The sequence below is a fragment of the Cupressus sempervirens genome, chromosome 5, assembly GCF_028749045.1.
Source record: "Cupressus sempervirens isolate cs-2001-9-10 chromosome 5, ASM2874904v1, whole genome shotgun sequence".
NCBI classification, from domain to species: Eukaryota; Viridiplantae; Streptophyta; class Pinopsida; order Cupressales; family Cupressaceae; genus Cupressus; species Cupressus sempervirens.
The window spans coordinates 299,814,497-299,832,140 of record NC_143122.1 but is presented as its reverse complement, the minus strand read 5'-3'; the positions used below and the strand labels follow the sequence as shown (position 1 = coordinate 299,832,140).

General features: G+C 34.0%; 1 protein-coding gene across 1 annotated transcript; it reads right to left on the bottom strand.

The window, feature by feature from the left end:
- Positions 1–697: 697 nt before the first annotated feature.
- LOC149555767 (ubiquitin-conjugating enzyme E2 variant 1D) lies at positions 698–12,513 on the bottom strand. The gene is made up of 4 exons (XM_089829920.1): positions 12,314–12,513; positions 11,879–12,018; positions 11,668–11,793; positions 698–1,217 (listed from the first exon to the last, which is right to left on the bottom strand). Exons 1-4 carry the CDS (start codon positions 12,345–12,347, stop codon positions 1,077–1,079), a joined length of 441 nt encoding a protein of 146 aa, XP_089686046.1. The 5' UTR covers positions 12,348–12,513; the 3' UTR covers positions 698–1,076.
- Between the last annotated feature and the right edge of the window lie 5,131 nt (positions 12,514–17,644).

Sequence of the window (17,644 nt, the reverse complement as noted above, 5' to 3'; positions counted from 1 at the left end):
AGCAGAATTAATGACTCGATACCAGAGAACTAATTAAAAATATAGTGAATTAGCATGGTTCCCCAAGAACTCGATACCAGAAAACTTATGACTATACATAAAAGAAGTCTAATAAAAAATATAATGAATTAGCATGGTTTCCCAAGAACTCTGTGAAAATTATCAGCAAGTATTTCTGGATTTGGATCTGATTGTGGTAGTATTTTTGCATCAATATTTCAAATCGCAGAGTGATGAATCATCATCAGAATGAAATCTGACATAAGAGAGCACAGGGAAAAATGTATAAAAGAGCACAAGAGAGCACAAGGAAAAATGAAATATGACATAAGAGAGCACAAGGAAAAATGGATATAATTGCACATCTAGAAGGATTTACAAATTATTTTCCAACTATTGATAAATTGAACTTAATGACTTTTAAATATCACATACATGGGATGTCGGTTAATGCAAAGTCATGGATGTTAAGGAGCTCCCATCCTTAAAAGACTCTTAAAATATACATAAATAATACATACATGGGAAGTTGGTTAATGCAAAGTCATGGATATTAAGGTGCTCCCATCCTTAAAAGACTCTTAAAAATACATACATACATACACCAGAGTTCAAAGCCTCACAGATTTAGTATCATCAAAAAGAAAAAGAAAAAAAATATGGACAAGGTCTGTCAATCAAAAAGAAAACCAAAAACGAAAGAAATATGCGCGCACACACATGTCTACACATATCCATCAATGTGTATCACAATTAAATGTAAAATGCATGTCTCAATTAGTGCCATACACAGCTTTAAAGAGCATGCATTGTCCTCGTGACTCCCAGGTTGAAAAATAATAATAACCTTAGAGCACTTTTATCCTTTTAAATTCCAAATTTAAGAAAATTACAGATCATAATCAGTCATTAGGTATAATATAGAAACTTAGTATACCATTTGAACCACGTGAAAAATGGAAGCACATACCAAACCTGCACTTCCATTTGTTTGTTTCCACTCGTAATGTTTTACATTTAATCCATTCATAGCGTCAAGTTCAGAGTGATTTGCAGAGAGTAAAGGGCAAATGATTCTAAAAGAAAGTGCCTTCTGGAGGCTGCCCTAACTTCTTATTATGAGAAGCTGACATTTCCCTTTTCAAATGTGTCAAGATATCTTCCATAGTATACTCACGCCGCCAATTTGCAAGCATCGAAAAATGTTTTGGCTCGACCTGCAATTTATTACCCAAGAGTGAGAAACAAGAAATCTACCAAAACATATTCTATATCAGATATCCGAACTAGCCATGCATATGACTTAAGTAATATAATAGCTAAAATTAAAATAAAATCTGATCTTCACAGCTGAATGTCAATACATTGGCTTACACAATGCCTCACATGGAGGTCAAGAGTCATCTTATTACCAATCAAAAGATTGAAAACCAATTCTTCAAGGATAGATTTCAATTATATTAGGTCTGCAAAAGTGTCATAGCTCAATTAGTTAAAGCACAGGTGGTGAGCACAACGGCATGAGATTAGAGAAAGCCATCTACTAAAGTTCAAATATCTGTAGGCACATTTGGCCCAGGTTCGACCCCTGGGTGAATATTTCAAACAGGATTCATCTGCATGCGGCTGCTTAACCGAAAGAGGCTTGTAGCTTGAATGTATGCTTAATATGGTTATACTTATAATTAGCTATATAAATAGTGAGAGACATTAAAGTATGCTGACATGCTTTCATCAAAATCTATATAAAATAGATTATTTAGCATCATATTTAAATGTTCAATGTAAATTGAAATTCAGCTCTCTTCTTTGGTGAATGGAAACTGTAATTCTTTTTGAGACAAGATTAAACGTTTTTTAAGCGGCAGCTTTGAAAGACAATATTAGGTATGTCTTTTGGATGGACAATTTACGATGCTAGGAATCTTGAAATTAATCAATGGAACTATTTAAGGATACTAATTAACAATACAATTTTTTGTATACAACTACAACATCAATAAATTATTAGAAATGTGAAAAATTCGTATTGCTAATTAGTATCCTTAAATAGTTCCACTGATGTGCTTCACGATTCCTAGCATTGTAGATTGTCCATCCAAAGACATTCCTAATTGTGTCAATACAAAGCTGCTAAAAAATTGCTTAATCTTGTCTCGAAATTTTTTTAACAGTTTCCTTCCATCAAAGAAATAAATTTTATCACACTTATCCTTCCCTTAAAGAAGATATGCCTTATACTCCTTATACAGAGTAAATGTGCCTTGTCCTCAAAACCTTGACAATCCTCTTTCTCCTTATTATTATTTTCCAGCTTTGCATATCGTGTATGACTTGTTAATCTGCTCTTATTTATGCGCATTCCCCTTTCCTTAAATGTAGTATTATTTCTCTTTTCCTTAATTATCAAGTTTTTCCATTTCCAGAGACACATCCATATTGAACCAGATTGGATATCGGTCCAGATCTGATTCCACTTAGGTGCACCCATGGTTCATACTCGAGACTGTGTGCTTGTCCACAGCATGTCTGAGACAGATCTGGCATGAATCTGGAAACCTGATTGAGCCCGCAAAAAAAATACTTTCCTTCATTGAAAAAAGAAGATTTTCAAAGCCAAATGATAGCAGTTAACGTCTGTCAGTTTTCTTCTATAGCATGCTTTCCAATTGCAAGTAAACTCTGTAAATTTTCTTCTCATTAACGCCCACAAGAAGATTCATCTGGACACAAACCTGTTTTGAACCTATGACTTGAACAGTATCTATGACAATTTTTCACCATACACTGAATTTGTATCCTGTACCTGTTGGTTGAACTGATCTTTCATAGTTTGCACATTAGGCTGCAGATTCTGCTATATACTGCAATGGAAGCTATGTACTACTCTACATATGATTCTTCTTCAGTTCTTTGGCTTTTCTTTTATATATTTGTTACGGGAAGATCACAAATCGATTTGTAGTTTTTGGATCCCTTATAATATCTAGATACATAGCAGTCTTTGTTCATCAAATGTTTACATTTAGCCACTGACGTTAGACAATAGAAATGATAGAACCATAATAACATAAGATAATCAAATGAATAACTCAATCATTTCCATTATCATTGATTGAGCTTAAATAGAATGCACCCCAGCTCTATTTGATTTGAGTAATGTATTAAGGGACAAATAGAATTTTTTTAGCAAGACCATACTTCTTCTGTTTTATTTCATACGAACATGGTTTTTGTCAAGGTTATTAAGAATGTGTTACAAAAATTGAATGTAATTATTCATGAAATATGCAGTTCAACTCAAAAGATAAATAAGTGCTTCTTAAGTTGATATTGTCTGTGTTGTTCAAAGTCGGTGCAATTTATAGAAAGAAACATTTGACCATAATAAGCTCTCATCTTATTAAGCAATAATAAATTAATATGTTTCTCGTTCTTTTACTTAAGGTGACACATTTAATAAAAGGGAAATAGAAGTATTATATTATTCCAAAATTATGTTTCCTAAATGTAAGTCATTCCATACAGAATATAAACACAATGAATGATTCATATGAACTTAGTTTATTCATGTATTGCACTAATCCACAAAATTGAATAAAACAAATAGGGCATTTTGTACCATATTACATTGTAAATCCTGCTATAAAATTGAGAACGAAGTACAAATCCATTTGTATCTCATTAATGCAAAATAGTAATACAATTGCTAATAATACAAATCCATTTGTATCTCATTAATGCAAAATAGTAATACAATTTCTATATGATACAACAAACCATAAACCCATTAAGGTATTCTATATATTTTGACAGATTACCTTAGTATTACCTTGGTTGTAGCTAATTGCACTATTCTTGTATTGCATCAAAGATGCATTCAAGTTATTATCTCACAACTATATACAATGACAAGATAAAATCTTGTAACAATAGATCAATTCAAAATTTCCAGCTCTACAAAAGATAGGTTTGGAAATGTAAGTAAAAGACTAACTCTTGAGATAATACACACAATTATTTCCTCTCCTAAAACAATCTCTCATAGCTATAATGAACACTGCTTTTCCTAGCACCCTGCATTCAACATTTGGAAAACATGATAGGTTGCTTAAAGTTTGGAGCCCCTAAAACCCACATTTCCCGATTTCACTTACCCTATTCCAAAACCCTAAATTTCTATTCATATTATTTTCTTCATGGATTTGAACTCATGGAACTTTGATGAATTAAGGGGAGGTGAGAGTTACAGCTGAATTAGAATTAAGGTAGTGTTAGGGTTTAGTTAAGACTGGGATTGGCGTTCCTTTGTTTTAAACTAAAGTGTTATAGTTAGATTTCGTTTAAGTTGAATTTTCAAGTTAAATTTTTATTTTAAAGATTTATTAAAAGCTATTCTTAACCCTTTGGCTCCCTTCACATAAGTTTTAAAAATTTGTGAAAAATAGATGAGATGCCCACTTCAAAACTAACTCTTGAGCTCAAAAAAGAAAAAGAAGAAAAGCATCTGCACCTTAAAGTTGCCAAAAGAACAAATATTTATGGTGCTTCGGCTACAAATTTTCTTTGATAGCTCTAGAGTTGTGGAACACTGCAGTCTATATGTTGTGGCAATTGCAAAACTATTTCTCACTGTGAAAACGAGTTGCAATGGAATCAGTGCTCCCCTCCTCCTATAACAAAACATGCTCGGTGTAGAAGAAGAAGTCGTCACTTCTGTGCGCACCTCCATGTCCTCTTTCCCAATACATAATAGTTTGCTATTTAGACATTTTTCATTGTGTGTGCATCTATATTTTGTGTATACATCATTTTAGACAACTTCATGATCAACATTTTACAAATATCCCCTTCAAGCTATGCTTTTATGGACGTCCATAACCTCTGCTAAAGCTACCATGTAATTTAGTTTTAACAAACCCAAGGACATCCACTTGAAGATTTCTAAATCCTTTTCAACATATTATTTTAGAGCATATCCCTGAAATTATTGTAGAGTCCAATAAATTAATTTTTGATGTATAAAATGACCCACATACCCGATCTGGTCTTTGGTATGGGTTGATGAATAGTAGTACTCTGTTCTAGAGTTTGCAACTATGTGCACGGTCTTGAAAGCAGTATACTTCTACTTACACATTTTCCATTTATATGTATCAGACCATTTTTTAGACAGCTAACGGTTTTTGTGTTTGCTTGTATAATATGCACATATGCTCGAGGCCAAGTTATTTGGAACTACACCATCTGGCAAACTGCCTCTCAGCTATGAATTGTGAGGCCTTTCATCCATCCCATTCTCCTTGCCATTTTGATCTCTACCTCAAATAGATGGTTGCGATTATCCTTTATCCCTTCATGAAATCCAACTGTATCCATCTTCATCACACTAACCATTGAATCTAATGTCCAAGTACTCCAATAAAGGCAACAAGACAACTGCAGTGGGAAATGGCCGAACAAATTTGTTGTTGCTGATATCCAACTCAAACAACAATGTGAGGTTCTTTAAGCTCTTAAGCACAATACCACAGAAACTACCGGTACTGACATGAAAAAGGGCAAGATCTGTGAGCAGACCAAGCTAGTCTGTAAGATAGCCTGCAATGTCTGCATGATTCAGATCAATGCCAGAAAAAGCTTGAATGCTGTCATTGTCCAGTGCAGGAGCACAGACGACGTCATTGTAGCTACACTCATGTGCTCCAACCCTGTTGCCAGTCACACTGGAAGGATCCGCTAAAAATAGCAGATTTTCATGCTTATAGAGCAATGTGAGCAATCTTGAGCCTTGGATAAGGGAATACAAGAATTAGATCAAAAACAACCCTCTTTCCAAACTCAAACCCATTCCCTTCAATGGCCAATGGCTGCCTACGCATGATATATGAATCTATCAATGTCCTTCCCAAATCACCTAACACACTATCTAGCTGACATAAAAGCAACAGAACAAAAGCCAAATGCCAAGCTGCCACTCCAACAACGCCCAGTTGCTGCATTGTGGAAACAAATTCACCTCAAATGGTTTGTCAATGGCTTGAAGCTATGTGCATCAAAATGATTTCATTTTTCTGAAATGAACTGAACAGGGTTTAGGTATGATTATGTTGGAAAATATGTAGAAGAAATGCATAAAGCAAGTTGAGGATATATTTTGAATATATGAAAATTGGTAGAAAAAGCTTTAAACTGTGTCAGCGCACCCTATTGCTCTGCATCTTTTCACACAACACCATCTCACACATTTCTTAACCTTTCTTCCGCTGGTTTCTTACACAAACCAAAAGTTCGATATATAGGTATAAATAGTCTGGTCTCTGTTCTGAGTAGATACTATATTGTCAGTTGGGCAAAATTTATGTTCTGACTAGTTAAATATGCCAAAAAAGAGTGAGAAAATTGATTATTCTTTCCTGGCAACTTTACTTTTCCAGTGATTTTCAGTTTATAATAGCCTATCGGCTAAAAATATATTATGATACTGAAATAGTAAAATGAGCTCACTAGCATATATTTGTTTGATAAAAATGAAAGACTGGGAAATCCATCAATAGAATTTCCAGTAGTGTCATGCCCCAACAAATAAATGCAACAAAATCACAGTTTTAATAAGATTAAAATTGCAGCCTCTCATTATATTAAATTTGGGTAGTAGAAATTAATGCGGCTAATTATGTTCAAGAAAATAATAATGCTTTATTCTAAGCAGGCCAACTGGTATTCAGAATATAATGATAATAATTAGCGTTGGAAAGCGGGCCAACTAAGCTATGAGATATAATTTCAGCAGTTTATTGGCCAACTAAGATTAATGGAGAATAATTATTCGCAGTGGTTACAAAAAGTCATGATCAATAAAGAGGCAGCGGTTAGTTTAAAGGAGACACCTCATTAAAAATCATAGTGCTCTTATGAAGAGGTGTGACTCCCACAATGGAAGATATATAAAAGGGGATCAATTCAATTGAGAAGGCGTCAATTTATAATCAAATACAATTAATTCAGAATAATAAATCAGAGCAACGGCAAAGATAAAATTCTGAACAGGAATTTGTAACCTAGCAATGTGATGATATTGTTTAATATATTATCTCTTTTGTATTTGATATAGATAATAATGAGAATTGCTAATCTATGGAGATTCTTTAATTATTTATTTAAGTTATGTATTCTCCTACAAACAATCAAGTATAGGTTAGTAAGGAGACACGAATGGAAGGGCAGAAAAGATTTCGTTGTCTTAGTAAGCCACTCCATGTTGGATGGACAAGAGTCCCTGGTACTTGTAGACCAAGGGATGTTACATCATGCCCTAGGGCTTAGTTGCAGGTATGTCCCAGCAGCTTATTGATCTCTACAATGATTGGTTGTTTCAAGTAAAAGTGTAAAATAAAAGCAAACATGTATGGGTTAATGGGAGACAGTTAAAAGCTTAGACAGGTTCCCATCTCAATAGGCCACCTCTTGTTGGATGGACAACAGTTCCTTCCACTTGTGGACCAAGGGGTGTCATATCACGCCCTTAAGCTTAGTTGCGGCAAATCTTCTAGGCACCATATCGCACTCTTCTCTTCAATCCCTACTATGGTTGATTATTGGAAATGAAGCTATGGACTTTAGTATGTGATGTTATTACTTATTCACTTTATATACATCAATAGCTATTATATGATTTAATTATAAAATACTATTTAAAATAAATTATGCTGTGGAACTGTTACTGCAGCAAAAATCAGGTATATGCAAATCTGCGGACATAACAAAGGGGTAGGATAGATCAATCAAGGGCTAGGATAGATCAATCATGGATGACTAGGTTTGACCAAGGACTAGCATTAGGATCAATGATGTAGTCATGCGACAAGTGTCACCTTGTCATGTGAGGGATAGGGTCTAGGTTTAGGATTAGCATTACGGCAACATTCTTATTTAAATGTGTGAGATTAAGGGGCGAGTAAAGTTTGACAACCACCGAGGTTCAATAAATTTGGACAAAGTCTTAATTATACATGTGAAAGGGGCAATTGTCACATTATGGCACAATCACACTGTGATCCATGTGTATCATCGATAAATCTAATTGCTAGGATTAAATAAGCAAGGATTGAGAGATAAAGGTGCTTGATTTCAAATAATAGCTTGGGATAGGCTAAAATTAGGTATTCCTAAAAATGGACAATCTTAGGCATCTACAGCCACAAGTTGGCTTCTTGTAAACTCTGAAGGATACAATTTTGCAATAGTATTTCCCTTTAATAAATAAAGTATTTCATGCAAATATATTTCATTGATCTATTGTTTCTTGAATTTTCTTATATATATGTATGTATGTATGTGCTTACATAGGTATAAAAGTATATGCATACATACATATATATAGCCAGACCCAACAACCATACAAGCACTAGAAAATAAAATCACTATATTATAACATTTATATATCTATGTAATTATGTTTCTTATTAATAATATTTATATTCATCTATTTCAAAATAGAAAACACAGCTGGATTGATCTATCCTACCCCTTTGTTATGTCCACATAAATGCTACAAAAAAAAATTGTAAGTTGTAAGTAAACACTTAATATTATGTGCATGCTTCTGGGTGAGATTGTGTGTGAATTTTTCAGCATCTCACCCAAAAATGCACATAATATCATGGATTGTGGAAATATGTTGCAATTAAACACTTAATAGTTTGCAAAAAATAGTAGAGTTGCATTAGAAAATAGCCCAAAAAAATGGGTTGCTAAAATAGAATAGCATTTCATTTGTCTTTCTTATTTGGTGAAATTTTTGTTTATACCAAAGCTTCTTTTTTTTTAAATTGCATTTATTAAGTTTCTCTAAATTAAATTTGGGAAGATTTACATCAAATCAAAAAACAAATCACATAGTCTTCAGCATGGTTGGAAAAGCAAGTGTTTTTTAGGCACACATAGGTACAATACTCAACGTGTATCCAGGCTGTTTCAAATACATTTCCAAACTGGGTACAGAGATACACGTGCTCAACAAGGGACAGGGTTTTTGGCAACTCTGGTATTAAAAATAAAACTATGTCTAGTTCCACTAACATACATATATATGGATAAATAAAAATATGTTTCTAGTTTCACTAATACATACCCAGACATACCAAGCCCTAGAAAAGAAAATCCTTGAACCTGAACCTGTAACATAGCTATTTTCCCTTATGTTTTTTTTGGTACATATTTGACTGTAAGGAGTACAGCACTTCAATTTCCTTCTTGTCCCCAAGTTTAAAATGGATTGGATATAGTTAAATAAATATTAAAATTATCCAGTACAGGTCAGGGGGGTCAGGCAGGCCAGCCTTTATGTTCTCTAAAATAATGGACCATCTTGTGTTTTCTAAACCATTTGAAGTGACATATTTTCCATTTCATTTTATAACAGGCAGCTAGGATAAAAGATTTAAATTTGAATTTAGATAATATTCATTTATTAAACGTTTGGGTTGGTGGCAAGTGTTTTACATAATAAAATTATCATTGTTTATATAGATTTAGTTTAATTGAACTATCAAGGTAATACAGTCAATCTGAAAATGAAAAATCTTAAACAAATATCAATTGTTGATGGAAATGATTTTTCTCAACTGGGTAAGAAGCAAATATTAATCAATTAAAAGCAATCAAGTATAAAGATATACATCCAGATCAAATCCACTCACAACACTACGTTGGGCAATCATGAATGGAGTCAAAGCTTACCCCTAGAGTCCAAAAACTGCAACTAACCCTACATGCAAGATCCTGGATGGAAATGAGGACAATAAATTAAAGTCGTGAAAGTCGTGTTTATAGTTATACTGATGAGGATATTTTTTCTATTTAATGCTGATGAGGTAAGATCTAAAGGCCAATGTTGCCCGGCACATTTTCTTGCTAAGTTTAAAACCCAGTGTGCAAAATTTGGATTTATGTAATTGCCATCCTAGACTAGGCATATAGGTTGTTGTAGACGGCAGCGGCTATGCAGCCATGAAATCAGTTTCTCATACCAAGGAGAACACTTAGTTTTTTGTTTTAAGATACAAAAAATGGTGTGGGGAAAAACTAAATTCGTGGCTGCATAACCACAACCGTTGTAGACCAGGCAACCTGGTTACCCACTGCAGGCTAAAATATCATACAGAAATGACATAAAAAACATGATAGCTTCGCAGCTGTTTTCAACTTTTATCCATAGCCAACTTGAACCTCATAAAAACTAAATCACACACACACATAAGGAAATGTGAGAAACACGTAACAAAATGCCAAATTATGAAAAGAAATAGAAAAGAATGTTGACAGATTCTAAACATGAATTACTGAATATCTAACAGACCCTAGAAATAGGAAGAACTTATAGTAAAATCTCCAAAATTCAAGGTAACGATATGAGAACGGATTCTGGAGATGAATAGAACAAAGCCTATAAAGAGAGACACACATGAAATATTAGAATTTCAAAATGAACACAAGAATTGTCCTGTAAAACACCTCGAGCGAATGGTTTCGTTGCATACCATACTTGCAGGCTACACAAAAAATAAGTTTGAAATAATGGGCTTACATCCTCAATCTTCATCAATGTAATCCCTCTTTAGTGACAATATGGGAACTTCGAAGCAAGATATAATAAACATCCTCCAAAATAAGAGGAATGGAGATTTTCGTCAGGTATCACAGTTGAAAGCATCCTGGTCAACATGTATGTAAAATTTATAATTATAGACATGGCATGAGGACTATTAATGACCTTCACAGGAGTCTCGTGGAGTTTATTGCTCACACAGTACACACAAATCATATTTGTCAAAAGAGATCCAAAATATTTCAAGTGAATGTAGTTGATAGATTTTATGCCAAATTCTACAACTTTTACAACATATGGATACCGATCAAGGATTAACAGTGATAGTTTGTAGATATTATAGTTGAAAATGTTTTGGTAGATATATGTGCTAAAATACTTAAATAGGGACAAACCGTTAACAACATAATAAATGCTTCAAAAACATGTCATCTCATGGAATGCAATTATTGCAAGAAGTACGAAACTGGGGAAATGGGATGGATTTCAAAAAGTAGATTGATAGAGGATAGAGGAATGAAATAGCTTTCTATATGCAGTTTTGAATTAAATGTCAAAATGAGACGTGAGAAGCAACAAACAAAATGCCAAATAATGAAAAGATATAGGAAAGAAACAAGATGTTGAAAAATTCTGGATATGAATTAGTGTATATGTAACATAGCCTAGACATAGGAAAAACTTATAGCAGAACTCCCAAATTCATGGTAAAAAATGACAACGTAACAAGACGCTAACAGATTCCACGGATGAATAAAGCCGAAATTATATAAAGCGGAAGACATGTATAACATAGAATTTCAAACTGTAAAGAAACATGAAACTCAGATGTCAATCGGAATATATAAGCATTAATCACAAGGCAAATGATTTCACAGTAAAATTACCATGACAGACCCATAAACAAATCAATATACATATATATTATAAATTGAGTATAAGAAATTTTAAAAATGGCATGCAAACAAACTCAAAAAAACCTAATTGACACATAACAAATAGAGAAGCTGAGATGCCAGTACAGACCATAAAAAAATAATGAATATAGATGATCTTACCACACCGGTCTCCTGATTGACACATGTCATGTTAACCCTTGAATAAAATCTCACGGTTGGTGGCTTCTCAGGATAATCTTTGTCACAAAACAACTTGAGCTGATAGATGCGACCTTCATGCACAGACTGCAGATACCAATTCAAAGATCAACCAACAAAGACAAAAATGAAAACAAGGCAACAAAAGTTATAAGGAAACAGAGCCGCATACATTGTGAGGACCAATGATGGTACCAGTCCATGAGCGCATGTATATATCATCACTGTCATCCATTCCATAACTGACAGTTCCATCGCCTATGCCCTTCTCCCCTCTCTCTAGTTCTTCCAATAGCCTGAAATTCCTGGGCACTACACATATATATCGCAAGCCCAAATTAATGAAATTCATGGATATTACCCAGCACACACCGACATAACCATTTCAAGACCAAATTAATGAAAGCCCTATGCACTAAATAGTATATACCCACATATCCTTCAAAAGCCCTGGGTACCACAAAGTACACATAACCATTACAAGCCCGAATTAATGAAATTCTAAGGCAGTACATAATACACACCAACATGTTCATTACAAACCCAACTTAAATACATGATTTGAAAAGATTGCCACTAAAATGATACCCAATTCATCACTACTTACCAACAACACTGGATCCTCCTGATCCCATCTTCATTGATGATACAGACGGGGGTTTTCACAGATAGGGATGAAAGCAAGCGCAGAAATCCTTTCGCATTCTTTTCTTTCTTCTTCGACTTCTTGGAGAAATTAAAGGGGAAGGGAATAGAATTTATGCATCGTAGCGCACTCAGCACCGAATCTCTCCCCAATCAAATCGAGGCCGCCTTATTCTTCGAACCCCATTAAAAAGCAATGGAGGATTCTTAGGAAGAGTTTAATGAGTTTTTCAAGTCCGGTCTGGATTTCACTCCGAAGGCATTTCTGGAAATGGTGTGCCTTTCTTCCAAAGGATTTCTAACTCACGGGTGGTTTTATTTTTTCCACACACGGGTGATTTTGTATCTATTTGTTACACTCAAGACCCAAACAATCAATGGGCCTATTTGTATGAAGATTTCACACAAAAGGGTTGCTTATTACTTTATTCTATATTGCTAAAACAACATATAAGAAAAAGAAGCTATACACGGAAGATCCCTGTGAAACCATAAATAGGGACATACCTAGTTCATTATTTATCTTAGGGGGATAATTTTCATGGGGACTTCAATGCTAGAACTTTAAATAATTAAACAATTTATTTTAAAGAGAACGAACGTTCAATTAGTGACCCATTGTAATTGGAAGAAGGATCCCAATTTGAGAAAGGGTCTCTCAAGATGTAAGAGGAGGCATTTCTTACTTTAAAGTTAGACATTCTTTATGATTTGGTCGTTTGTAATGGGTTTAGAATGTGGTTAAGATCAAGGAACATCACATGTCAAACTTACAATGGACGAAGTGTGGTAGATTATTTCATTTGTACACAAAAGCTTGTACTAAGAACAAAAGAAATAGAAATTGATAGCTCTCATGTAGACACGAAATCTAGAGGCTTTCTATGCTTGTTGCTTCCTTTTTTTGATAATATTTCTTATAGGTCATTTAATATTTGTTCTAATTTTTAGATACAATGATTGACTGACCCATTCTATGTATTCGTCTATAATTTTTTCCAACTCTTGTTTAATCCCCTCTAACTTTATTACATGTTGTATCTCTTCTTCTTCTTCTTCCCTTTTTCTCCTTTCTTCTCTTCTCTTTCTTCTTTCTTTCTCTTTTATCTTCCTTTCCTCTTTGTGTTTCTTCTTCTTTTATGAATCCTAATAAGCCTTCCATGTAACCCATGCATCGCATAACACTTTCTCTTCATAGGATATCTTCATCATTTTTTCCTCACCTAGGTTTATCTCTACTACCTAGTTTCTTGGTCAATATCACAAGTTCCTTCTCAACCTAAAAAAGACAAACACACAACCCACGCAATATCCTTTGCCCATGTCATTTGGGCTCTAATATCAATCTGATGTAAGGACAAGAGGATTCACAAAATCAAATAAAAAATATTTGATAACTTTCCAAATAAATTTTGTACATTTTAGCAAAATTCTAACAAAATTAATAATAAAAAATTGATTGGTAAACGGCCAATGGCCATGATAATTGATTATTAATAAAATAAATAAATACAATAGCGTTCTAGCATTCAAATGGGCACTGGTAGGAAAGAACTTGGAAAGAAAACCTCCAATCTAGCTCAGGACCATGGTCCTTTATTATTACAACATAAAAGGGGCATACCCTAGTCAGATTATTCTTATCTTAGATATTACATTATAGAGATCAAATTTAAACAAAATTTTTTGAGCATAAAGCTCCTTGAGACATCACAAGATCTCTTAAAGAAGTTCCATCACTTTCTTTACGTTCTTGCATAGTTGCCAAGTACGAACATCCCTACCTAACTATCTTGCCAATCAAACTGGTTAATGGTAAAACTTGCAAAATTCTTTAATCAATGAAACTATCTAGATCTAAATTTATAATTACTAAACTCATTTTAATTAATGTAGCTCTTAACTATATCAAGAGAAGTTTGATATGCTCTCCTAAACTTATTGAGATATAGAAAACATATAAACCTACACTAAACAATACATTAAGGCAGAATAAGAAAATTTCCTAATGGGCCTCAAGTGGAAATCAGAATAGATACCAAAACTAAATATAGTATTAACATTAGCTAAAGCTCAACTATTGAATACCAACTAATACAGAGGGAACAATCAAAACAAATCCATCTATCTTAATAACTTCACAATCTATCCTATTCAGAAGGAATACCAGGAGACATAGGGCACACTACTACCACCCCAGGCCCGCTTCTAATACTCAAGGGATCAAGAAATAGGATGACACAAAACTACACACCAGCCTTTGGGTTAGCCAAAATAGAGGACATCTATAAATTCTATGTATCTAATCTTTCAAACAATATCAAAATCTAAGAGTATACATCAGAAACAAAGCTTAGAATAATAAGATCATAGACCTTGCCAATACCTATATCAGATACTCAAAACAATTATATCATCACAATAAATATGGATAGAAGCAATACTACCAAATAAAGCAGGTGGCACCATGGATGATCTCAAACATATTTAGATAAACATAGTAAAATACTACTTAACATCATTCATCACTTCTGTACTCATTACTTGAAATCAAAATGCTTGTTATTTGTCATTGAATTATCAAAATTTGCCCTATTACAAAGCATAGAGATAGAGAACCAGCCTATGGTATAAATATAGCACTCTTTAATTATCTCATTCAATTGAGAAATTAAAAAAGATCATACAGACCAAACCACATTTTCGGCGTTGAGCTTTATGTCTATCTTAAGAATCCAAATAAAAATGAAAAATGTTCACATCCACTGTGATGTATAAGAGACAAACCTAACAATCCATGAATGCCATAAAACCTACCAAAATTAGAGCACACCAACCCATAAAATTAGAGCAAGATTATTATATTGTTCTAAATATTGCTAAGGAACCATAAGCCACGAGGGCATCCAAATCCAGAGCACTCAAAGGGACAATAGAATAAACCAAACTTCTTTTTATTAGTTGTATAGATGAAATTAGATATTAAAAAAATTTAGGATGAGTCTATACCTCCACGCATCTAAATCTATAAAGATTCTTATATCAAGGGCCTAGAGTTCATAATTGCTACTACCATGCAGTAAAATGTCATAAACATATTGATAATTACAATAACCATAGCATAGAATAGAGGTCTATAAAATGAATCCCTAATACATAATTTTGTCTAACTATCTTCCAAAAATGGAGCAAAACTTCCTGTAAGAACACCAAAGATAGCACCTTACTTCCAAAATACCATAATGACTTCGAGGATATCATTAAGATTCTCCACATAGAAATTTGGTGGGAATTCAAAATCAAATTTAACCCTGCTAGTTTTCTCCAAATTCGGAGTGTAGAAGTCTAGGGCATCAAGATTGTCGAAGATCACTCCAGGTTGAATTTATGCATTGAACAAGTTGAGGTAATTGGTTAACCATGCTCTTCTTTCTTCCACAACAATTCCTCTCCACCAAAGGAGAAATTGAATACTTGCCTCCATCTTGGGCCATTCCTGGTAAAAAGCAAAAATTGTGCAGATTACCAGTGAAGGACGGCGATAGGTTGTCTCTAATTTGAGGGACCCCAAAGGAAGATCCATATATTTCTTTGAAAGAGGAATACGTAGTTTTTCGTCTATGCTATTAACTACTTGCTCAAGACCCTTTCTCCAAACTGGATCAAAGATGTTGCAGCAGAGTCTGATAATGGCCCACGGCTCAACCTTCACTCTTGCCATACAGCCAATGAAAGAGCCAATTATATCACTATTCGTCCTCCATGAAAACTTATTATCAAAAATCCCTTCACCAATGGCTCTTCTTATAGTGATTCTGGTCATGTCATCCACCGGATTAAGAATTCTACTCCATCTCTTCGGTTTAACATTATTGCAAAATACCATAGTGCGATTTTTGGAGGTATGATAAATGATGATGTTAGAGACCATCTTCAAGGTAAGAAAGCACCAAATGAAAGCAATGGAAGGTGATACCCGAGAAAAGACAAAGATAGGTGAAGGTCCTAGAAGCACACTCTGTCATGATGACAGCTAATGATGTCACCCGCATTAACCTAAACACAGGCGAGACTTAACTGCTAAATGATGATAAGATCCAAGAGAAAAGGCCAAAGACAGAAGAGCAAATAGGAACAAATAAATGGCCCACCCAACTTAATGATGAAAATTAAGTGGAATTAAAATCGAATAAAATAAAACTAATAAAGATAGTATAGAAAATAAAGATTAAGAACCTAAGAAAAAGGGACCATCAAATATATATTAAAAGATCAAATGCAGACTTATACACACACACACACACACACACACACACACAAACACACATAAGGATAGATATTAAGGGTCAAAAATACTAGGAAGATCTAAATAAACCAATTATCACTATAAACTAGGTATAGGTGATACATCTTTGATAATCAAGGAATCAACACCATCAGCCCCCAAATTTGTTGAATAATCCACCTTCTGATTACCTTCCTGGAAAATATGACAAATCCTACTATCTACAAACTGATCTAAAAGTACAAGAACTTCTTCTAGGTTAGAGTTAAGGACCCAATTAGGGGTCGCTCATTTTCTAATTGCATTTAAAATAATCTGAGAGTCTCCTATGATAACTTTTGATAAACCTAACTTATGACACAACTACAGACCAAAGCCTCCAATTTTGCCAGATTATTGGAAGTCAGCTGAATAGACATGGCTTTTTTGGCTACCCAATGACCTGTGTCATCATTAATGATGCAACCAATACTTGTTGCACCTAGGTTACCTCTGGCAGCACTGTCAAAGTTGAGTTTAGCCCATCCTTTCAGAGGGGGTGACCGTTTACATCTTTCTCTTGCCTCCTTCCTATTCTTAACATAAAAAAGAGGAGGATTAATCAAGTTTGACCAATTCTTCTTCATTTGACCATCCCAAATAGAAAAGGAGCCTTCTTCTTTCTGAGCATTTCTGAGATGAGAATTAGCTATTTAAACTATGCTAGCTTCTATTTTTAATATTAGCTCTTTAGGCTTCAATTCTAAGTTATAGAAAACACGCCAATTCCTTTCCTTACAAATTTCCCATGCTAGGATGGAAGGATAGATGTTCCAGAGTTTATTATAAATGTCATTGACCAGATTTGTAGGCCATCATTTGAGGAGTTCAAAGAATGATTTTACCAAAGGCGTTAACCACCCTAACATGTGTCTAAGCCATTCCCAGCATCTTTGGGAATATGGATAGCTAAATAAAAGATGATTAGCGTCCTCGTAATTTTGTTTACATAACACACATCTAGATGGA

Excerpts from the sequence above, each read along its gene's own strand:
- LOC149555767 (XM_089829920.1), bottom strand. The coding sequence starts at position 12,347 with ATGAAGATGGGATCAGGAGGATCCAGTGTTGTTG. Across the intron at positions 12,019-12,313 it reads AGGAGGATCCAGTGTTGTTG|TGCCCAGGAATTTCAGGCTA; the intron begins GTAAGTAGTGAT and ends ATATATGTGTAG. Across the intron at positions 1,218-11,667 it reads TCAATCAGGAGACCGGTGTG|GTCGAGCCAAAACATTTTTC; the intron begins GTAAGATCATCT and ends AATAAATTGCAG.